Here is a 23,771-nt window from a genome sequence, read left to right as displayed (position 1 = left end):
CACGGTCTCCGATTCCGTACTTGCAGATCTCCTGATGGTGAGAAAGGCTATAATGCAGGGTCGCGTAGGACACAAAGCTGAAGGTAGCTCTCGGTTGTCTGGATGGGGAGGTACAGAGATGACTATGTACTTGGGACCACACATGCAAAGACACATACAGCAAAAGAAGATGGTTTGTTTCCATCTACTCCTCTCTGGAGTGCACAGCCTCCCACTTGAGATCTGCGGCCTCGAATTTGAGCGTATGACTTCTCTAGCCTTTTTCCCTTCCACTACAATATAACCTTTAAAAAACTATCAGGCTTTAACTTGCTGCTCTTGCAGAGGACCCAAGTCCAGTTCCCAGCACTCACATGGCAGCTCACAGCCATCAGTTCCAATGGATCTGGCAACCTCTTCTGAACTCTGTGGTCACCAGGCATGCTCATATGCAAATACACATGCAGGCAAAACACATGAGATACAAATAAAATTAAAAAGTCTTTAAAATAAAAAAATAACAGAAAGGAGCTGGCAAGACGGCTCTGTTGGTCAAGTACTTGCCACACAGCACAAGGACCTGAGTTTCGGTCCACAAAGTCGTGTAAAAAGCTAGGTGTGGTGGTACACACTTGTAATCCTAACCCTAAGGAGGCAGAGAGGGGGGACCCTGGAGCGCACTGGCAGCCAGTCTAACTGAATGGGTGAACCCCAGACCCCACTGAGAGACTCTGTCTCAAAAATAAGGTGGCCTGTATCTGGGAAATGACACCTGAGGTTCACCTCTGGCTGCCGGATGTGTCCACATACACACTATGGTTTGCCCGCGCACACCAACAAAATATAATACTAAAACAACATGCAGACCCCAGCTGACAAGAATGAGAATCTCTTCGGATCATCCTTTAAACAATGCCCCACACTTTGCTCTAAAAGGGTCTGAGAGCAGTCGGGCACACAGCGTGCACTATGGGGCTCTGGGTCGATGTGCACCCCACCCCGCCCCCAGATGCTTTACATGGCAGCATCAGGTATCTTAGCCACTTTCAGGCCTCACCTAGAATAATAAACTGACCCATCTTAAAATACAAACCGCAAGATCCACAGACAGGAGAGACACGTTCCCTCAGGTACAAAGATTTACTATGATTAACAAGTTACCACTGCTATTTACACATTTATAAAATGGAAATAAAAAGGACATAGGTTTGGTGCCAAAAGTGGCACATCCAAACTAAGACCAGTACAAAAATAAACTTTTAAGCTACGCTTTTAAAATAAACATCATTGAAACAGTAAGGGGAGAAGTCTGTCTTGCCGTGTGCTGAAGTGCCATCACTGTCACAGCAAAGCAGCCCTGGCTGGGCAGTGTGAACAGTGCCCAGGGGAGCTGCCTATGTTCTTGCGAGAATGCAAGCAAATGAACAAAGATAAATATACAAGAGTTATATTCCTGAGCTACACAAGTTTAGGGTATCTAAACTGTAGTGAATTCCTGCTAAAGAGGAGCCCTGTGGGGTCGAGGTTGATGAACTTTCCCTGGTGCCCAGACACTGGCACCAGAACGTGGCATCGTGCTCTGGAGAAAGCTAAGCCCACTTGCAAAGGCAGTGGCTACCAGAGTCGGAGGCTGTGGGTCCCGCATGGCCCACCACAGTGGCCCTAAGTCTCCTGCTCAGATGAGCATGGACGTGGGCAGAGGAAAGGAAGAAGCTGCTTGGTTTGGGGGCCCCGTGCCTGACAGACCAGACCTTTGGTGATCTTGGTGGTAAAGTCCAGTATTTCCTTTTGTACTTACTGCACAGAGCAGCAGTGGACCTCAGCAGGCAAACACAGGCACCCAGAAAGCCCTGTCTACACAGGCCTTCAGACTTCAGCGCTTCACTCTCCTCACCACGGAGCAGGACCAGGACTGTGCCTGCTGGAGTAGTGGGCTGGCTACTGAGAGTGAGCACTGAGTCCAGAGCACAGCCGAGCCAACTCTTGCTTGGCCTAGGTGCAGTGCAGCAGAACACTGGCCATGCTCAGACTCCTCTGGGGTCCCAGTAAGGATGGTAAATGCTGAGGGGAGCAGGAAGAGGGAGCTAATGCGCAGGATGCAGCCCACACCAGATCGACTGCCTGTTCCACCTGAGCTGGTGCCGGAAACCACACGAAGGAAGGCTGCCAAGCCGTCCCTGCAGCCCCTTGCTGAGCTCCAATCATGGGTCCTGGACCTTGGCCCTCTTGGCTTTCAGGGACAGGTGCTGCAAGAGAAGAGACATCAATGGGGACTGTGAGACTGAGAAAGCAGACTCCAGCAGGCTCCAGTCAAATCCTCAACCTGGCCCACACCATCCCCAGGAATGCTGTGCCCCTTGGAAAGCTGTCTGCAGGAAAAAAAACCAGGTACAAGTAACACAAAAAGCTTCCTTACATCGCCATGGGCATCAGTTGACAGGACTGAGGGGTAAAAACACATCTTACGGTAAAGTCAAATTACTATAAATTCTCAAATGTGTATTTGAAGCAGAATGTATGAACATAAGCTTCTAATCAGGGACCTCTCCTCACCAGCTGAGGGGTACCTGACATCCTATCAATAACATAAGCCAACAAGGCACAGACCCCTCAGCTGAGCCAAGCTAGCACCCAGAAGCTCCTCCTAAGAGGATGCTGCCCTCCCAACTGCTAGTGCCCAAACCCCATGTTCTAGCAAATCCAACATGACCTCACAACACCCCAGAGAACTGCCAGCCCTGAAAGAAAGCAGCACACTACCAATGACGACACGAGCTGACAGACCAGCAGGCCCCAGGCCTAAGAAAATGGCCAGATGCCAGGCTTTCTACACACTTGTGCCTGAGAGAGGAGAACGTGGGTCCTCGAACAGTGAGGCCAGACACTCTTCCTAGATCACAAGGGTCTCTCTGAGGCAAATCTCTGTGGGCATGCTTGTGGGTTTGCTGCTTCTCTGAATTCTTTCCTCTCTGTCCTTCACCAGCCATGACCCTAAACTAATCCTGGACATGTGTGGCCTTATTCAGGGGTAGCCAATGACGCCACCTGCCTGTAAGCCATTACTAGTGTGCTTTACTGAAAAGATCGCCAAGTATAAACAGAGTCGACTACTAGTGTGCTTTACTGAAAAGATCGCCAAGTATAAACAGAGTCGACTTTGAGCCATTTCAGGCTCTGCAGAGAGAAAGCAACTCTGAAACACAAGCGATGGAAAGTCACCGGAGGAGGCGCCAGGAAGAAGAGCATGCTGACAGCCTGTGGGCTGTGCATGGCCCGGAGGCTCTGCACCGCGTCCAAGGCAGCAGACCTGCCCTGCATGGGCAGCCCCGGGGAACCTGGAGTGTCCTGAAGAAATGGCTCCAACTTTGGACCTCAATCAGAAGAGACACCAAGCTGCCATGATACAGCGAGGATGTCCTGGGTGGTTTCTAAAGGCCCGGCTCTCCCCAACACTCTCACCATGTTGCAGGTGACGGGCTGAAAGGCAGAAATTCTGAGAGAAGAATTGTCATTTTCTTCAACCTGCTGAAGCAATGTGCCCCTTAACTTTGTGGGTCTGACATAAAGAAACTAACTTTGAGCTGAGAAGGAAACTAACTCAGCTTGTCGGCCAGTTCTTCTCTCCAGGAGCCTCGCAGCCAGGGCAGTGCAGGGCCGCCTCCCTCAGCGTAGCACCCTGCCACTGTAACAGGCCCTCTGCAGCACACCCTCTCCACTCACAGCCGGCCTTTCTAACCATGCCTTTGGCCTCCTGAAGGCTGCTGTTTCCAGATGAGATTTAGATGGAAGAGACTTTCTTCCACTCCAGCTAACTTCTGTTCAACCCAACAGAGCCGAGACACACTGTGCACCCAGCAGTCCGTCCAGTTTCTAGTTGAAATACCTGTGTCAGGACATGTGAAGAATGGTAATGGTTTCAACCACTTTTGACACTTTGGCATAAGAATTGAATACCGCAAGGGTTCCGAGGGCAACTTCCTTAGCTTCACAAAGAAAGAGATATCCAAGATTGAAGCAAGTGAACAAACACACAGAACGGGTCTGTGGCACCTCAAAAGTGTCACCAAGAGCAGGCAGCACTGCTCAACCCTGCTGACCGCAACCACAAAAGGGTGAAATAAGGCCCACTTCACACACAGGACGGCCTAAGGATGGCCACTGGCCTCTCAGAGACACCGCACCCCAGATGGCAACAGGACTCGTTACAGTGTTAAGATGAGAAACAACAACAGAATTCATTCAAGGCAGAAGAATTACACAGAGGAAAACTATCCTTCAGAAATAAAAACCAAACAATATGCTTGCAAATGAACAAGGGAGGGGGTGTTCCACCGCCAGACAGCACCAAATGCACACTAAAAGAAGTTCTTCAGGCAGGGATCCACAGTGACAGTGGGAAACAGAAATGCTCTGCTTTTCAATCTGTTGAAGATGCAACTAACTGTTTAAAAATAATAACATAGTACCGAGCATAAACACGTGCAGAAATAAAATACTGACCAGCAACAGCACTAAGGACGCTTGTTAACAAACAAGACCCTGGTGTAGGCTTCTTACATTACAGCTAAGCAATGTGATACTAAGATCAACCATGGAGTCCAGGGTGTAAAAGGCCACAAAAAAATAAAACACACTACTAAAAAAATCATTAACTGAAAAGCAGTAAAATAAGTTTTAAGAAAGGAACAAAAACGAAAATTGACTAACTGGAAATAATTTCAAGGCAGCATGCTTAAAACAATCACTAGTAATTACTAGGTTCGATTTTCACCAACACACACACACACACACACACACACACACACACACACACACACACACACACACACAAATAATTCCACTAACTAACTTACCACACAATTAAAGCACACTGCAGACTTAACAGTATGTGGGCCTCATCCAGCCAGGAGGCCTGTGGACCCGGTTGACCGACCCTCCTGTCTTCCAAACATGATCAATCATCTTTCAATCAAGTCATGTTAGAAGGATGCATGGACTTGGAGGGCAATGAACGGACCATTTTTACAAAAATGAAGAATAAATCTGTTTTCTAAAATGTAAGTGGCCTGCTATGGCGGCAAGGGCATGTAGTTGACTGCTCAGAGGGTTTTAACCACCTTAGGCCTTTTCTTATGGAGTTGCAGGATGTGCTTTTAACTGTACTTCTCTATGAAAGTAATGAAAGTGGTTTCACTAGGAGGTTCTGGGCATGTGGTATGGTCTTACCTGTGTACTCTGTGTGTGTGTGTGTGTGTGTGTGTGTGTGTGTGTGTGTGTGTGTGTGTGGCGGGGGTGGGTTAGGAATGATCTAGGGTACTGAGATGGAGCACACAGACAACACTATGAAGAGGCTGCTGTTTGCCTGGGGCCAGGTTCCATCCAATCCTACCGTTCCTTGTTGATAAAAGTGCGGAGCCAGCTCCAGCAGCCAAGCAGATTCTATGGCAGTCACGTCTCGCATGTAATACTTGGAGGTCTGGATAACTTCGTTGTAGATAACCCTGAAACAAAGAACAAACAGAAACACACGCTGGCAAGTCGTCTCTGCTCTCACCATAGCGGCTGTATACTGTCTGCGTATGGCTCTACACACAGGCCCTGTGGCGGCTCACTCAGCCTCCTGACCCAAGTGGTAAGTCACTGTGTTTCACAGATGCAGCTCTACATCCTACATGATTTCCAGGCTCTCCAGTTATCCACAAAGGACCCTTCCAGATCGTGCCATGCATTTGCAGAGCTCTGAATAGAACTTAAAAACTTAATTACAAAGTATAGAAATGGACTCAGTCTTGATTGTTCTAAAGGGACTGGAAAATGACTATAAAGACATACAAAAGAACCTTCTAGAGTGACAAAAATATTTTAAATGTAACTTTGCATGCAAGTTACACCTCTGTCAAAACCCATCTTTTACTGTCACAAATTATGTCTTAAGAGGAAAAAGACTTATCTAGGATTGAGGAAACACAGCCAAAGAGCAAGGACACGTTCTCTAAGCCCTGGACTTCAGGAGTTCACAGAGTAAACACAAGTTTCTGAACTATGGAAAGAATTAACTCAGGGCATCCTTAACAACTACACACCTATAAATACAAAAGCCACATGGAGTTCGTCTCTCAAACACCAATAAATGAATCTCAGCTGACGGGAAGAAGAGGAGGGGCTGGGAATGTAACAGTTGCTTACCATACTCAAAGCTTGGACGTCCATCCCCAACACAGGAAGAGAGGAAAGAAGAGAGGGAAAACGGAAGAAGAGACGGGAGAGCAGGGAGAGAAGAGAAGATGGGAGGGGACAGGAGGGGAGAGGGGAAATGAATGGAGAGGAGAGGGGCACACATCTAAGTCTGGGTTCCCTCTTGGGCATCTATATACTCGGGGTGGCAGGAAACAGCTCTAAATCAAGCACTAGAGTCACACTTCACCTAGGAAGCTTCTAGATCTTCACTGGTTACAGCATGGTCTAATTCCTCGGGGAATTTAAATGCTCATCAGAAACCCCACCAGACCTCGTTTAAACAGCAGGCCCTGCCCCAGGTTCTGATTCAGGAGGGGTGGGTGGGGCCAAGAACCTGCATTTCCAATATGGTTCCAGGTGCTGCTGCTGCCGGCAGAGCAGGGTACTACTGGGGCCTGACACCAGGGCTCCCAGCCTCCAACCCTATCACTGCACTTTCCAACTTCTCACCACGTGCTCCTGTCTGCCCCAGAGCCTGGTTCTTTCAATCGGTAAAAGGCCAAGTGTTAGTGTCTTTAAAATCTCTAATCCTTTGTCAATCCGTATTTCTGTAGAATACAGTATAAATAAACTAGAAATAGGAAATAAATAGAAAATACAAGCCCAACTTTGCATTGACCTGGGAAGACACAGCGTGACTTGTGAGAACACCATAAAAACACCTGCTGTCTCTTAGTGCTGCACCTGCCTGTCTTCCCAGCCGGTGCTGTGGGCTGGAACCTCCCTTTGGTCACCCTTGACCAGCTCACTGATCATCCCCACAGACACGTGCTTCCTCCATGTTGCCACAGCTTTGCCACCCGGTCTCCTAGGTGTAACTGTCCTTTGAGTCCTTCCCCGCCTAAAAATGCCAGTCACTAGGTCCAGAGCAAGGTTAGTTTCTCCACGAAGCCAGCCTGGCTGTCCGGCACCTTCAGTGCCAACCCCAGCACTGCACACAGCCCTTTGGAAAAGCCACCTCCTACAGGAAGTCCATCTGTTTGCCTGTTAAAGAGTATGGCTGGGATCTAAGTCCTCTCTGCACGCTGTGTCTCGGACAGTAAGCCTTTAGTCAGTGGGTCAAAGTGAGCACCTACTGGGAGGATGAGTGAGGAGACAGACTGCAGTTTGCTTAAGGAGGTATTTTTTTTAAAGAATATTTTATTGAGTATAGTGCAAGGGAGCTGGGTAGTCACTGGAGTACTGTCTACCTTTAGGGGATCCCTGATAGAGCAGAATCCTGGCAACCCAGCACACCAAAGTTGCAAGCCTAGGCCAAGCCTTGGGACCCATGGATGACAAGCAAGACCATGAAGATGGGAGGGGCTTACCAGCGGGGTGGCTTCTCTGCATAGAGGACTGAGGCAGGGTGGATGTGCAGCTCGTGATCATCACGGATAGTCCTATGAGACACAAGAATTCAGCGTGAAGCACACTGCATGCACTTACTATACATAAGACTTTGTAATACTTTACATATTTAAGTACCTTTCCACAAATGGGTTTCTATCAACCCCCCAGGTGCATGTAGATTGGATTTCACATGGACAAGACACTACTCTCTCAGCACACCTCCACCATCACTACCACCCTAGGAACCATGAACCAAGAAAAGGAAGAGGGCTGGACATGGTGAGCACAGCTGTAATCCCAGCTATATGGGATACTGAGTAGGAAGGATGTGGGTTGGGGGCAACTTGTGCAACTTAGCAAGACCCTTCTCTTTCTAAATACAAAGGTGTGAGGTTAGCTCAGCAGCGCAGTGCTTGCCTATTGTGCACAAGGCCCTGGACTTAAGCCCAATACCGAGGGAGGGGGAAGGGGGGCGTGGTGCAACTGGACACTGAGAACAAATCACAGGAAGAGAATGTTCTATCCACATTTATGTTTGTGTCTATCCCCCACAGATTCCCTTTCAAACAATCCCTTCCCAACAGAAACTGGGGCTCCACAGACTTCCTACTGCAGTTAAACACTGACGCCAGGCTACGGCAGGAGGCACTGTAACCAGCGAAGAAACAACTGAGGGCTGCAAAGACACAGAATGCAGCTCCATGTGCCAGCCCATGGCTTACAGCCCTCGAGGACACACTGAACAGCCCACTGGGCAAAGTGGCTTCTCTACAGCACACCACTGTGAACGGTTCCTGCCATACTGAAATGCAGGTACCTGTGTCACCGTGTACAGATGCACTGGGTATTAGGACTCTCCCAGGGAGCAAAGAAAATCTGCTGAAAGCTGGAGAGCCACCCTGTTTTGGAAGGATCCCTGATGTCAGTTAAAAGCTGCTTGATTTCTATCCCTGCAGAGCTTTCTGCTCTCCTTCTCCAAGGAGCTTCGGAGTCTCGTTACCTGTATGCTCCAGAGGAGTGAAACCGGGCTGCATTTGCAAAGAACCCCGACACGATGCACCTCAGGACAGGGTCTGGATCACCTACACAAGGCAGCAACAGAAGGCTGTGAGAGTCAGCACTCTGGCCCATGTTCCACATGCTGAGGCCTGGGTTATGATGCACAGAATCCAGGCCCAGCCCCTCCCCGATGCTCTGGCCACCTGAAACCATCTCTGAGCACACTCAGCCCTGCGCTCCCAGGTCTGACAGCTGCCCAGCAGCTCGAAGAACACGGGGGAACTGCTCCCATAACTATGACGTCCCCAACCAGCCGCAGGCCACAAAGGACTGGGCCTGAGACAGCTGCTCCACAGACTGAGCGGTGAGCTCGGAGATAACTAGGACGTCCCCAACCAGCCGCAGGCCACAAAGGACTGGGCCTGAGACAGCTGCTCCACAGACTGAGCGGTGAGCTCGGAGATAACTAGGACGTCCCCAACCAGCCGCAGGCCACAAAGGACCGGGCCTGAGACAGCTGCTCCACAGACTGAGCAGTGAGCTCGGAGATAACTAGGACGTCCCCAACCAGCCGCAGGCCACAAAGGACTGGGCCTGAGACAGCTGCTCCACAGACTGAGCGGTGAGCTCGGAGATAACTAGGACGTCCCCAACCAGCCGCAGGCCACAAAGGACCGGGCCTGAGACAGCTGCTCCACAGACTGAGCAGTGAGCTCGGAGATAACTAGGACGTCCCCAACCAGCCGCAGGCCACAAAGGACTGGGCCTGAGACAGCTGCTCCACAGACTGAGCGGTGAGCTCGGAGATAACTAGGACGTCCCCAACCAGCCGCAGGCCACAAAGGACTGGGCCTGAGACAGCTGCTCCACAGACTGAGCAGTGAGCTCGGAGATAACTAGGACGTCCCCAACCAGCCGCAGGCCACAAAGGACTGGGCCTGAGACAGCTGCTCCACAGACTGAGCAGTGAGCTCGGAGATAACTAGGACGTCCCCAACCAGCCGCAGGCCACAAAGGACTGGGCCTGAGACAGCTGCTCCACAGACTGAGCAGTGAGCTCGGAGATAACTAGGACGTCCCCAACCAGCCGCAGGCCACAAAGGACTGGACCTGAGACAGCTGCTCCACAGACTGAGCAGTGAGCTCGGAGATAACTAGGACGTCCCCAACCAGCCGCAGGCCACAAAGGACTGGGCCTGAGACAGCTGCTCCACAGACTGAGCAGTGAGCTCGGAGATAACTAGGACGTCCCCAACCAGCCGCAGGCCACAAAGGACTGGGCCTGAGACAGCTGCTCCACAGACTGAGCGGTGAGCTCGGAGATAACTAGGACGTCCCCAACCAGCCGCAGGCCACAAAGGACTGGGCCTGAGACAGCTGCTCCACAGACTGAGCAGTGAGCTCGGAGATAACTAGGACGTCCCCAACCAGCCGCAGGCCACAAAGGACTGGGCCTGAGACAGCTGCTCCACAGACTGAGCAGTGAGCTCGGAGATAACTAGGACGTCCCCAACCAGCCGCAGGCCACAAAGGACTGGGCCTGAGACAGCTGCTCCACAGACTGAGCAGTGAGCTCGGAGATAACTAGGACGTCCCCAACCAGCCGCAGGCCACAAAGGACTGGGCCTGAGACAGCTGCTCCACAGACTGAGCAGTGAGCTCGGAGATAACTAGGACGTCCCCAACCAGCCGCAGGCCACAAAGGACCTGAGACAGCTGCTCCACAGACTGAGCAGTGAGCTCGGAGATAACTAGGACGTCCCCAACCAGCCGCAGGCCACAAAGGACTGGGCCTGAGACAGCTGCTCCACAGACTGAGCAGTGAGCTCGGAGATAACTAGGACGTCCCCAACCAGCCGCAGGCCACAAAGGACTGGGCCTGAGACAGCTGCTCCACAGACTGAGCGGTGAGCTCGGAGATAACTAGGACGTCCCCAACCAGCCGCAGGCCACAAAGGACTGGGCCTGAGACAGCTGCTCCACAGACTGAGCAGTGAGCTCGGAGATAACTAGGACGTCTCCAACCAGCCGCAGGCCACAAAGGACTGGACCTGAGACAGCTGCTCCACAGACTGAGCAGTGAGCTCGGAGATAACTAGGACGTCCCCAACCAGCCGCAGGCCACAAAGGACTGGGCCTGAGACAGCTGCTCCACAGACTGAGCAGTGAGCTCGGAGATAACTAGGACGTCTCCAACCAGCCGCAGGCCACAAAGGACTGGACCTGAGACAGCTGCTCCACAGACTGAGCAGTGAGCTCGGAGATAACTAGGACGTCCCCAACCAGCCGCAGGCCACAAAGGACTGGGCCTGAGACAGCTGCTCCACAGACTGAGCAGTGAGCTCGGAGATAACTAGGACGTCTCCAACCAGCCGCAGGCCACAAAGGACTGGGCCTGAGACAGCTGCTCCACAGACTGAGCAGTGAGCTCGGAGATAACTAGGACGTCCCCAACCAGCCGCAGGCCACAAAGGACTGGGCCTGAGACAGCTGCTCCACAGACTGAGCAGTGAGCTCGGAGATAACTAGGACGTCTCCAACCAGCCGCAGGCCACAAAGGACTGGGCCTGAGACAGCTGCTCCACAGACTGAGCAGTGAGCTCGGAGATAACTAGGACGTCCCCAACCAGCCGCAGGCCACAAAGGACTGGGCCTGAGACAGCTGCTCCACAGACTGAGCAGTGAGCTCGGAGATAACTAGGACGTCCCCAACCAGCCGCAGGCCACAAAGGACTGGGCCTGAGACAGCTGCTCCACAGACTGAGCAGTGAGCTCGGAGATAACTAGGACGTCCCCAACCAGCCGCAGGCCACAAAGGACCGGGCCTGAGACAGCTGCTCCACAGACTGAGCAGTGAGCTCGGAGATAACTAGGACGTCCCCAACCAGCCGCAGGCCACAAAGGACTGGGCCTGAGACAGCTGCTCCACAGACTGAGCAGTGAGCTCGGAGATAACTAGGACGTCCCCAACCAGCCGCAGGCCACAAAGGACTGGACCTGAGACAGCTGCTCCACAGACTGAGCAGTGAGCTCGGAGCAATGTGGAAAATGCTTTCTTCCCTAAGACACAAACCGTGAAAGCACACTGTCCCATCTCTGGCCGTCAGCAAGTTTGCAGTTCTTCACCACTTCCACACATTCTGTTCCTTCTTAACTGACATTTCCATTGCTACAGCAAACACGTCTTTCGTGAATAAAGCATCTCCATTCACTAGCTCACAGCCACGAGATGAATTCTAAATTACCATGCAGGGAATCATCATGTTTTAATGGCTGAAGATATCCCCTACTTCATCAGTTCTAAGCCATTTTAACTCACTCAAGTCAAGACACAATTACAGCGGCAGCCATTCTTTTCTTGGTGATACATAAAATAACGATGAATACATATCTTAGCGCTGATGAAGAACAGTATGTGGGCAAACAGGTCCCTGCAGGTGGTAGCCTTACAGGGCTCTCCAAACCATTTTACTGAATTCTTTACAGCAGGTTTTGGCAAGGGGAAGGGGCTATGTCCTTTTATTTTTTATAAATTAAATTACTACTTGTGTGTTTTTATTTCTTCTTGGTGAATTTTATATTATAACCCTTTGTTTAACCCACCAAACAGGCTCAATAAAGTCACTCTATAATACACGTCGTTTTTAACTGCGTAACTTCGAGAATACATTCACTACTCTCCAGGCTCCCAGATGTGCTGTAATTTACGTGCAACTGCTTGTCCTGTCTGCCCGCTGTTACTGTTCCCAGAGACACTAGGCCTCAGGCCCGCATTCTGCCCACCACCCATCCAGATGCAGCTCCTCTCTCCAGCTGGCCAGAATCCCCATGTATAGCATGCTTTGTTCTCAGGGCTTATTTCAAAAGGGGTAGACATTCCTGTAATAATAGTTGTGACCCTCAAAACTCAGCTTCATAAAATCATTCCTCAGCACTCCATCCCTCTTATTAGGAAGAATTTTAATTCAACATACCCCTCCCCCTGGGCAACGGGTGACAATGACAGGTGAAGACACAGATGCAGAGGTGAGGCTGTCATTTATCTGCCAGGCGACAGGACCCCAGTGAGCAGATGCTCTCCAGCTGGCAGCCCTTGTAAGTGTCCTGTTTCAGCCCATGACATCAACATGGAACCCTGGGCAAGCTCTGGTGGATTTCTCCTTCCCTACATTTATTTCTGCTACTTGCCACTGTCACCCATAGTTACTAGAGTGTCTACATTGTCATTTCTACAAGGCCCTATAGCCTAACACTACAGTCTGTCTGTCTCCATGACACCTCTCTTCACCACACTGGGCTCTCCGTGAACCAAGTTTCCATCATTTTTCCATCACTTGTTATTGGTATAAAAGCAAACAGAACTTCCCAGGTCCTGACTCTAACAAGTTTCCTTTAGCCTAGGGGCCTCATTATTTTCCTTCCATACATGAGATAAAAGCAGCACACGTCTTCCAGAGTGCTCAGTGCATGGTGTGCATTCACACACAACATACTCAGACTGCTGCCTGGCCCAGCAGCCACTGTCAGGAAGTGTCAACAGGTGCTTTTGGCCCAGCAGGCCGCAAGACTGCTAAATGAGCTCAGTGTGTCACTTCCTACAAGACGGATCCTGGCTCTTGGGCTCTGCGGGCTACAAGCTATGTCATCCTGAGGGTCATGTGATTCCTCCCAGGACTCCTGGTTCCGCTGTAAACTAAGGACACCATCATACAGTGGAAGACAAAGAGAGAATGCAGAGACCAACATGGTGCAACCTACTGTGGACTCCACAAATGGGCACCTCAGTCACTGCTACAAGCCAGGACGTCTGGTACAGCCATGTCCTTGCCTTACCCTTGGTGAATGCCTACACTAAACACATGGTGTCTACTTTAATAACACTTGCATCTGAGAAGAAAATGCAAATTTCATGTAACACTACCTATGAATTTCATACATTTAAAAGTCACAATTTGGGGCTGTCAAGATGGCTCAGCAGGTAAAGGCCCTTACAGACAATACCTGAGTTCAGTACATTGTAGAAGAAAAGATCCAACTCTCTGTGCCCACCCAACACACACACACACACACACACACACACACACACACACGAGCGCGCGCAAACACAATCCTAGCACTTTTGGAGGCAGGAGGATCAGAAGTTCAAGGTCATCCTCAGCTATAGTTAAGTCTGAGGTCAGCATGTGCTACATGAGACACTATCTCAAAAAAATGTAAATTTTTGCAACAATCATCATTATATTAATTATATGTGCAATGATGTGGAAGTTAACAATCCTTAAGCATTTTCATAAGCTGTAGAAGTCTGGGGGAGGGGTGACAGCCCAGAGAAATAAGAATGGATCCATCCACAAAGACACCCAGTCTAACATTCACTACTGAAAGGGTGTAGGCAGCTCAGAATGTGAAGTTGGCTGCAGATACACAGCCTCCTATCAGCCCAGCATAAGAACTTGAAGAATGCAACTGTGTGGAGCAGAGAGGGAAGCCACGGGCAGGGACAAGCCACACTCACCTTCGCTGGACATCTTGGGCACCTGGAACTTGACGAGGAGCTTTTTCAACTGTTCTCTCACGGTGGCAGCTCTGACAAGACCCTTGTAATTCAGGAAATGCTCCTGACACCACTGGGAGCTCTTGTTGTGCTGCGGAAGGGCCACCCAGAGGAGACAATGCCTAGTCAGAGACGGCCCCATCGAAGCAATACCGTCAGGGGGCTACTTTCTCTCCCCGACTTGTTGGTCTGATGAGACCTGCCCAACTCTATCTCTAAAGCAACCTGCCTGCTGCCCCACAACCCCACTCTTCACACCAGCAAGCTCAGGAGAACTGAAGGACAAGGTCCATCTAAATACACCACAGGAGTCAGCCCCACCTCCCCATGGCTCTCGGTAAGTCTGTTAACTTCCGCCTCCGGTGGACTTACCTCTTTATTAACTATGGGGAGCAGCACAACCCGTGCAGAAATCATTTTCAAATCCCCATCTGCCCTCAAAGTGGGACTTTTTCTACCAATAGTGCCTTATTTTCTATATTCTTGAGTCCAATCATTACATCATGTGTTAAGTTTTTGCTAAGGAAATATACCTCTAAGATTACATTTTAAGCCAGGAAGGAAAGTTTTTCAAATAAACTTTTAACATAATAACATTTTTAAATGTAATTCACACAGGATTGTTCCAGAAGGCAACCAGAGAATATCCAATGCAGATCTATGGATGCATCCTTCTGTAGTCAAATTCATCTTGGGATGGCACACTGTACCTACATCTTCAATTTTAACTAATTTAATCTGCATCTCATTTATTGAGTAATCACCCTCAAATCTCTGGTAAAATAACTTTGGTATTTCTCTTTTTAAAATACATTAGATTACTGAAAATATGAACTATTATTCTCTTTCGTTTATATTACTTTTTGAAGCTTTCTATCACTGTTTGGCTTTTAAGTGAGAATTTTAAGTCTTATTAATTGCTTTTAGTCCCATGGAGTACTCAGAATGGAAATCAGCACTGCCCATGGCTAACCAAGAGGAGAATATGTGGATACACGCAAGCCTCATTGAACATATTCTTGTGGAAGCTGGGATGCCTTTCAAGACTCAACCCACACAGTTGTGGTTCTCAGTCCAGTCTGGAAGAATTCCCATTCAAATGTTGCCCTTCTTTCCTTGTCCAGTGCATGTGGGACACGGAGGTCAAGCTGTCAGCTGGCCTCAAGTGTAGCACACAGCCAGACAAAGAAAAGCAACATCCCTTAGCCTTTCCAGCAATACTGGTCTCTTCAGTAGGAGGCTAGCAGTCTACCTAACTGGAGAACAGAGGGGTCTCCTGACCAGGTATTTATGAACTAACTTCTGACCTTGCTTCTAGGTCATCTGTGTGTGTGTGTGTGTGTGTGTGTGTGTGTGTGTGTGTGTGTGTGTGTGTGTGTGTGTGTAGGGTCCTCTCAGTATGCCATACTTACTTTGATAAATGCTTCATATACATTGAGCATGGTGAGATGATCACCCTCCTCCACAGCAAATTTCCGGTGCACTCGAGTCTATAAAAGATAAAGTTCCATTTAGAAGTTGACTTCCATGAGTCTCTTGTGCTGAGGGACATGGTATACTTGAGAAGGGCTGACAGCTTGACGTTCCCATGTCCTACAACCATATACCGTTCACTACCTCTTCCCTCTTCTTAGGCACCCTTTAGACCCCATCCTTGAATTCTTCTTTCTGTGGCAAAGATCCTGAATAATGCCACTTGTTCCCTGGGGCTGATGAGCTTCAGATACAATATATATAGTAAAGACACAAATCATTTACTTCAGAACTTTGTCCTTGAACCAAATGCCACATAATCAAACTACCTCCCTGCTTCCTTCCCTCCCCACAACAGACTTTTATCAAGTGCCTCTGTCGATGAAGCGCTGTTCTGAGCACATGAATGCAATCATGAACAAATGGTGGAAGAGAGACATTAAACTACATAAAAAACAGAACTCATAATGTCCCAGAGGTAAGAAGCATGGCAGAGGCAGGGAAGGGCTGCGAGAGGAGACACTGCCATGTTAGACAAAGGGTTTTACACTTCCACTCTGAGTCACCTGCATGAGGTGGGTCTTGAAAGGTTAACTGAAGATACAACAGACAAAGCCACTCGGGTGTGGGTGACAGAATCTACCTCCACAGTGTATAGGAAGATATATAACGATGCTTGTGAACTCTTCCCACAATACACAGCATACTCACTCAACTACAATCTTGAATCTTTTATACAACTGTCTTCAGTGGTTTCTAGGTGAGTTTTGACAAAAATGTGCAAGAGAGCAGTGTGAAGAGCTTGGGAGAAGCTGGACTTACTGCCTGAGATTTCTGGTTTGAGGGGAACACAAAGACATTCTGGATCTGCATCATGGCAGCGATGCTCAGAACCTCCTGAGAACAGCCGAAGTTCCCTAGAACATAAAAGGCGTGTTTGCAAACACAGTGGCGATCTCAGGACCTCCTGAGAACAGCCCAAGTTCCCTAGAACATGAAAGGTGTGTCTGCAAACAGACAGTGTAGCAACAAGGACTGAAGGGCACTTCCCAATGCCTTCCTTGAACCATGTTGTAAAATGTAAAATAAGATCATATTTTATAGTTCTTTCTTCAAGCCCCTAGCATACAAGTACTTACCATGCCATGAATGGCCCCATGTGTCCCAACTGAGGAGTATTCCCTGCAGCACTAAGGCTGAGGACTCTTGATCCAGCCAGGGGGAGGCTACATTGGCCTGCACCAAGGGCAGGTCAGTGGCATGCCTGCTTCCTGCCCGCTATGTGGACAGCTCGAGTCCAGGTAAAAGCACAGAGGAAAAGGCGAGGATGTGTAGGGCTGTGTTCCTCCTACCGTCCTTCCACTCCTGGCCCATCTGTGGGGTGGCCGGCCTCTCCCAAGTACTCCTCTGCTCTGGGCACAAGTCTGTAGCACAGGCAACCAGGGCAGCATCCTGAGCTGCTGCTGCCTCCTGAGAACAGATTCTGCAGGAGCTCATCAACCAGGACACTAGACAAAGTACTCCTGCCTGGCTCCCCACTGCTGCCTACCTGAAGCGTAACGGATTCTGCTTTTGCTGCATTTAGAATCTGTTTCTCAGGGAAGGGGGACTCTTAGAGTTAACTTTCACCATGCTACTTTTGAAACATGCCTCCATAAACTGCCACTTGTTATAACAGACAAAGGCATAAAATATTAACAGCACCGTTCCCAGGGAGCAGGGATAGCTCCTGTACCACCAAGATGTTTGTAACTAGAAAAACAGACCGTGCCCTAGTTCACATCCTCACAAAAATCAACAGAGAAACTGGAACTAACTCTGTATGCTGCTTCAGAATATAAAGTCACACAGCCACTGTGGCACACAGTGTGATGATTTCTCAGACAGCTGAAGTTAGCACAGCCATTCCAGAAAATACAAGGATGTTCCTCAGAAACCTAAAACAGAATGGCCATGTGATACAGCAACCCTGCTTCTGCACATGCTCCAAAGAACTAAAATTGGTGTGTGGAAGGAAAACCACACTCTGGTGCCCACTGCAGAGAACTGCTGTGGGATGGTCTGTATGTCAAATGTGTTGCTGATTGGTCAATGAATAAATCACTGATTGGCAGTGGCCAGGCAGGAAGTATAGGCGGGACTAACAGAGAGGAAAATTGAGAGAACAGGAAGCTGGGAGGGGAGACACTGCCAGCCGCCATCAGGAGAAGGAAGATGTAAAGTACCGGTAAGCCACAAGCCACGTGGCAAGGTATAGATTAATAGAAATGGATTAATTTAAGCTGTAAGAACAGTTAGCAAGAAGCCTGCCACGGCCATACAGTTTGTAACCAAAATAAGTCTCTGTGTTTACTTGATCGGGTTTGAGCGGCTTGGGACTGGCGGGTGAGAGAGATTTGCCCTGACTGTGGGCCAGGCAGAAAAACTCTAGCAACAGAGAACACAAATGCACAAGTCGAAGAGGAATGGGGAAAGACAACATGATACATACAATGGGATACTTCTTACACACTCTTTAAGAAAAAGTAAACTCTGTCATTCAAGACAATGCGGATGGCAGTGGAGCACGTTGGGCGCAGTGAAGTCTGCCAGGCCCAGGGCACAAATGCACACTTCAGTTACACATGGGAACAGAGTGGAAAGCAGCTGCTAGAGGCTGGGTGAAGGGGAGCAGTGATCAAGACTGGAGACGTTGCTTGCTTAAGGGATGCAGTTTCAGGCTGGAGGAGTGAGTTGTAGTGATCACCACGTTGTGATGTTCAGTTCAAATTGCTAAGGGGAAGTGTCAAATGTAATGATGAGCTAATTACCTGGACAGAGGTTTTCCAGGATAGGCATCAAATATTACACTGTCTTATAAACACACGTTCCCATCTTTAGTCAAAAATAAATACTTTACTGCTGTTGTCACTTTTTAAACCATAACCGGCCCTTCTTCCTTTGGTGTACAGAATTCAGGGAAACGAGTTCTTTGGAAACGAAAATAAAGTCAAACGGAGCTGTCAGGCTCCACCCACCTGATTCCAACAGCATCTTGGCAAACATGGGGTTCAGAGGGAACTCTGCGATTCTCATGCCGAGCGGCTCAGTTAGGCGGCAATCTTTGTCCAGGCCTGTTAGAACGGAAGAATCAGAAGGCATGTACCACTGTGCTGGAAGAGGAACGGTAGCTGTGAGAATAAAGGATGACTCATTGCTACTAAACCCAGCCTGACACAGGCGCCGTTACATTCAAAGAGAAGGGTCACACTGAGCTCAATGCCCAGTTTTTAACAGCTGCTGCTTCTAACGAACTCTACTGAAGGACTTCATTACAGGCAGCAGCCTGCACTTCCTCCTGCTCCCTCTCTCTCCACCCCACAGGATGCTCCAGAGACCTCCCTCAGTGGGAACTGACAACTGGGAACACAAACATGGCCTCTGTCTGCCTCCAGCAGCAACTGTGGCTGCTGACCACCTTCTCCTCACTACTCTCCCCCAGTCCCCATGACATGAGCCCCACTTTCTCACCTTCTGGATCTTACTCCCTAGCTAAGACCTGATATGCCACACATCTTCTAAGACAGTGCCTCAAAATCCTGCTCTGCTCACACCATATGAGCAATCCCAAGTTTGGCACTCAGAATCTCAACTCTGGCTCTGACTCTCTCCCACTTGAACTAGACAGACTCCTCCATACTTCACCACTACCCTACCACCACCTTTCCCATGGACCTCTACCAATCCCCAGTATCAGGCCCAGGATTCCAAGGTACAGATGACCATTCACCCACCAAATAACTGCTCTGAAAGCTTGGAAGGAGCCAGAAAAGTTATGTCCTTTTTGTTCCAATACAATTGTCTTTTTTGAAACTGGGGCTTCCCCAACACTCTCCAGAGTGTTTATACTGTGAGGGACAGTCTGCCCACTGTTCTACTTTCAGAACAACCCTTGCAGAGGATAAATGACACATAACCAGCATTCCCCTGCTCCTCAGTACACACAGCCCCTGTCATTCACTGAGAGCTGGGGACACAAACCCAACAAGACATACAATCTGAGCTAATGTCTGTGGCCCAAGCAAAAGAGCTTTTGTCAGTGGAGAGCTTTTAAAGTCACAATTGACTATTCCTTCACAGAGAAAGAAGAAAACATAATAAATGAAAATGGACACACACACTAACCAGAACAGATCGCAGACTTAAGTACAAGGGCTAAAACTCCAAAAAACACTTGTAAGTAAAATGCAAGGAGTATCAGCAGTGGCATTTCTATTCGGCTCGTCTGGCTGGTGCTTGGAATACTAGCTGATGCACTCAAGGTCTCAAACACACCAAACACATGTTCTACAAGTGAGCGAGGGACCCCAGCCTCACAGCAGTGTGTCCTTGACACAAGGACAAAGGCACAAGTGACAAAGAAAAGCGGAGGAAAGCAGGTGACAAGTCAAAACTGTGGATTACACAGGACATCTCCGAGAAAGTGGGGCAAGCACTTACAATGACATGGGGATCTATAATCAGAACATGTGAAGAACTCCAACTCAGTACTAAAAAGAACACAAACACACACCAGCAAGCAAGCTGAACTGACAAACTGCTGAGCACTATACAGTGAATCTCCGTGTCTACGGATTCCATACCCTTAGATTCAACCAATTTCCACTGGAAATATTTGAGAAAACAACTGTCTGAACAATCACACCCAGACTCTTCTACTGCCCCGGTTCCCGGAACAATACAGTAGAAAAAACACTGACAGGGTATGCACACGGGGGGTAGGTATAAGCCACCTAGAGACAGCTGAAAGTATATGGGAAGATGTGTGAGTTATGTCCAAACACTACATCGTTTTACATGAGACTTGAGTATCCCTAGACTTCAGGTATCTGAAGTAAGTCCTGAAGGAAATCCCCATGGATACAGAAGGACTAGAGACACTAGTCTTGCAAACTGACTTGCTAACAAGCAGGAAGGTTCTCAATACCATAAGTCATCAGACATGCAATGAAATGAGACATGCAAATGAAAACTACCAGAAACCATTTCATATCCACTAGGTCCGCTGTGATTCAAAAAGACAGACAATAACAAGTGTTGGCAACAGTGTAGAGAAAGTGGTGGGGGATGTCCATCAAAGACTCACACGCTCACAGCCTTATTTATACTGACCAAAAAGAAACAACTCACAATACCCACTAGCTAAAGAATAGAAAAAAATCATTATATGGTATGTCCATACACTGGAATATTATTTAGCAGTAAAAATAAATGTTATACTGATACTTGCTACAAGTGATACATGGATAACCCTGGAAAGAGTTAAGTTAAAGAATCCAGTCACCAAAGACAACCTGAGATCCCATTCTAAGCAATGTTTAAACGAGGCAAATCCATAGAGACAGCAGGTTAGAGGCTGCCTGGGAGTCGAGGAGGACAGGAATGGAGAGAGAGCACTGAAAGACACACATTTCTTTTTGGAATGATGAAATGTTCTACAGCTGGATTGTACTGAAGACAAGATGATACTGTGACACCAGAAGTTCTCGAACAGTAAGTTACATATTAATGAACTGTACAGTATATGATGTGTGCCTTAATAAAGCAATTTTTAGAATACTGAAGACAAATCTCAGGGCAAAGGCCTGAACTAAAACTTCCTGACAAACTCAATCCCCCACTCACAGCACCTCCCAAGAGGACACCACTCACAGGGCAGAGAGCACAGAAGAGATGGTACCTCCCAAGAGGACACCATTCGCTCTAACTTAAGGCACATACTGTGCTTTCAAATGAACCAACAGGGCTTGCTCCACAAACAGGGTGCTCTTGCACTAACTATACCACAGGCTGCTGTCTGCCCTATTCCCACAGGGAACTCAGGGCTGAAATGAAGGGGGTTTCAGGATGGGGCTGGGAAAGAAATAGGGGCCTGAGAATGAGAACTGAGGTTCATAGAGATCTGCCAGTCTCTGGGTGTCTCTTGAAGTGTACCCTGGTGATGGCTGAAGGCACTCTAGCCAGCCCGAGCATGACAAACAGGGCTCTAGCAGACCTTGCCCTTCTCCCCCATTCCCTCTGCCTTGCTAAAAACCATTAATTACATTCCTGAAGCTAGCCCTCAAGGTCTATTCCTTTATTTGGCCACTTCCTCCTCTTGAGGCTGACTACCAAAGTCTAGCTATCCAAGTACTAAAGCCCAGCAATCAAAATCCCCCTTTGGCTCACCTAATTAACATGCCCAATTAAAATGAAACACCTCATCCTAACACAGGGTTCCCCATGTATCCTTTATAAACCTCCATTTACCTGTGGGCCACATCTGTCTCCTCTCCATCCAGAGGCAGTCCTTTGTTCCCTGGGGACAAACATCCCTTCCCCCTCTCCCTTGTTCCCCTTCCTTCCTCCCTCATCCATTGTCTCCTGTCTTTGTCTCTTATTCCCCGCCTCTGGGGCAAATACATCTCCTTTGTGCTGGGAACTTGGTCTTAAAGGTCCTGAGCCATCCTTTTGACAGCCATCCACAGTTTCTGCCACACTTTATAAATTATCATATTGGCCACGAGTTACCTTTGTTTACTAATTTCTATTTCAACAGAGTAAATGTCACTGAAGAGATTATTCACAAGGGGAGAGCCAATCCCATTCCTAAAGACTCTAAAAATTCTAATGTGAATCCAGCTACCCATGTTGTGGACTATTAGTTGAAGATATGTTGTATTTGGTTATGCTGGAAACATTTATTTAAAGATGCAAAGAGGTGCTGCATTCTTTTATGTTACATTTAACTCTGTGTTACTTTGCCTGTCTAAAACATCTGATTGGTCTAGTAAAGAGCTGAACAGCCAATAGCTAAGCAGGACAAAGGATAGGTGGGGCTGGCAGGCAGAGAGAATAAATAGGAGGAGAAATCTGGTAAGAAAGGATGAAAGAGTGAGTAGGAGGAGGAGGAGAGGAGGACGCCAGGGGCCAGCCACCCAGCTACACAGCAAGCCATGGAGTAAGAAGCAAAGAATGGTTTACAGAAATAGAGAAAGGTAAACCCCAGAGGCAAAGGTAGATGGATAATTTAAGAAAAGCTGGCTAGAAACAAGCCAAGCTAAGGCCGGGCATTCATAAGAAAGAATAAGCTTCCGTGTGATTATTACAGAGCTGGGTGGTGGGCCCCCAAAAGGGTAAAAAGAACCAACAACATACCTATTATCATACAAGAGAACACATGAGAAATGGGCATACCTCCGAGAGCGTAGAGTAATTCCAAGGCTTGAACCATCGACTGTGCTGGCGGGGGCTGAAAAACACACAAAAGTCCTCCTAGATTAGTTTCTTTGACAAGGAGCTGAGAAAACGTGACCACTCTGGCTCACTCTCCCTCTATCACGCCTATCCACCCAGTCTCCACGCTGCTGGTACCTAAAACTTCGCCTCCCACCTCTGCAGCATCCTTGGCAGTGCCTTCTCCAAGACTTAACTGCTTTTCAAGCTGCCCTCCCTCACCCCCACTCCATCAGTGGAGACAGCCCCCTATTCTAAACCACCCCTTCACTACCCTAAGCTCCCCTCAGCCTTCTCCTGTACTGGGAGCTACAAATCCTGCAGCACAGGGAAAGTATTAACTTCTACTGCCCAGGTCTTGCCAAGAGCTAGTAACATGTTCAAATTGCTGAAAATACAGAGAACGTTAATACTGCAAAGTGCATCAAGGCTCACACTGTGCCCTTCAATGGGTGCTCCGACACCTCTTTCCCTCTCTTAAAATGCTCGCTGAGAACCTTTGCATGCCAGGCATCAGTGGTCCCTTCGAGGGACTCAATTCCTAGTAAACCAGCTAACAAGATCAGTACCTTTCCAGACTGCTCTGCCTCTCTTCTGAATTTGCAGAGCAGCAAATGTGCTTTAACTCCATTTCACAGATGAGGAAAGTACTGGTAAGAAAAGGTCATCTGAACAAGGCTTTGCAGCCCTTGACAGCAGGGTCAGAAGCTAAACTGAGGCCTTTTTGTTGTTGTTTGCCAAAGAACAAAGTCAAGCCTTTAAAAGATCTAGTGACCGACTAAATAGTCTTTACAGTGTGGGACTGACATGCAGCTTGTGAACCAAGCTTCCCTCAGCTATCACTGAATTCTTCAGAGAGGCAATGTACACACCAGCTCAGCCATCTGGAGAGCTACTGTGAGAAAGTAACAGAACAGCAAGGCACCATGTTAGTACATCCAGG

General features: G+C 48.6%; 1 protein-coding gene across 4 annotated transcripts in view; it reads right to left on the bottom strand.

Moving 5' to 3' along the window:
• Nucleotides 1-1,105: 1,105 nt before the first annotated feature.
• The window catches only part of Dhx35 (DEAH-box helicase 35), a 64,941-nt gene continuing 42,275 nt past the window's right edge, over nucleotides 1,106-23,771 (bottom strand). For all 4 annotated transcript variants that reach the window (XM_052723932.1, XM_052723931.1, XM_052723933.1 and 1 more), the window contains 9 exons: nucleotides 22,790-22,844; nucleotides 18,592-18,687; nucleotides 16,397-16,491; nucleotides 15,514-15,591; nucleotides 14,063-14,192; nucleotides 8,549-8,630; nucleotides 7,527-7,598; nucleotides 5,369-5,480; nucleotides 1,106-2,225 (listed from right to left, as the gene is read on the bottom strand). In XM_052723932.1, coding sequence (XP_052579892.1) covers nucleotides 2,181-2,225; nucleotides 5,369-5,480; nucleotides 7,527-7,598; nucleotides 8,549-8,630; nucleotides 14,063-14,192; nucleotides 15,514-15,591; nucleotides 16,397-16,491; nucleotides 18,592-18,687; nucleotides 22,790-22,844 — 765 coding nt within the window. In that variant the 3' untranslated portion in view covers nucleotides 1,106-2,180. The remainder of the gene's footprint in view (nucleotides 2,226-5,368; nucleotides 5,481-7,526; nucleotides 7,599-8,548; nucleotides 8,631-14,062; nucleotides 14,193-15,513; nucleotides 15,592-16,396; nucleotides 16,492-18,591; nucleotides 18,688-22,789; nucleotides 22,845-23,771) is intronic.

Source organism: Peromyscus californicus, unplaced genomic scaffold (genome assembly GCF_007827085.1).
Source record: "Peromyscus californicus insignis strain IS unplaced genomic scaffold, ASM782708v3 Scaffold_7__1_contigs__length_154581171, whole genome shotgun sequence".
NCBI classification, from domain to species: domain Eukaryota; kingdom Metazoa; phylum Chordata; class Mammalia; order Rodentia; family Cricetidae; genus Peromyscus; species Peromyscus californicus.
The sequence above is the reverse complement of the archived record's forward strand: the minus strand, read 5'-3'. Positions and strand labels throughout refer to the sequence as shown.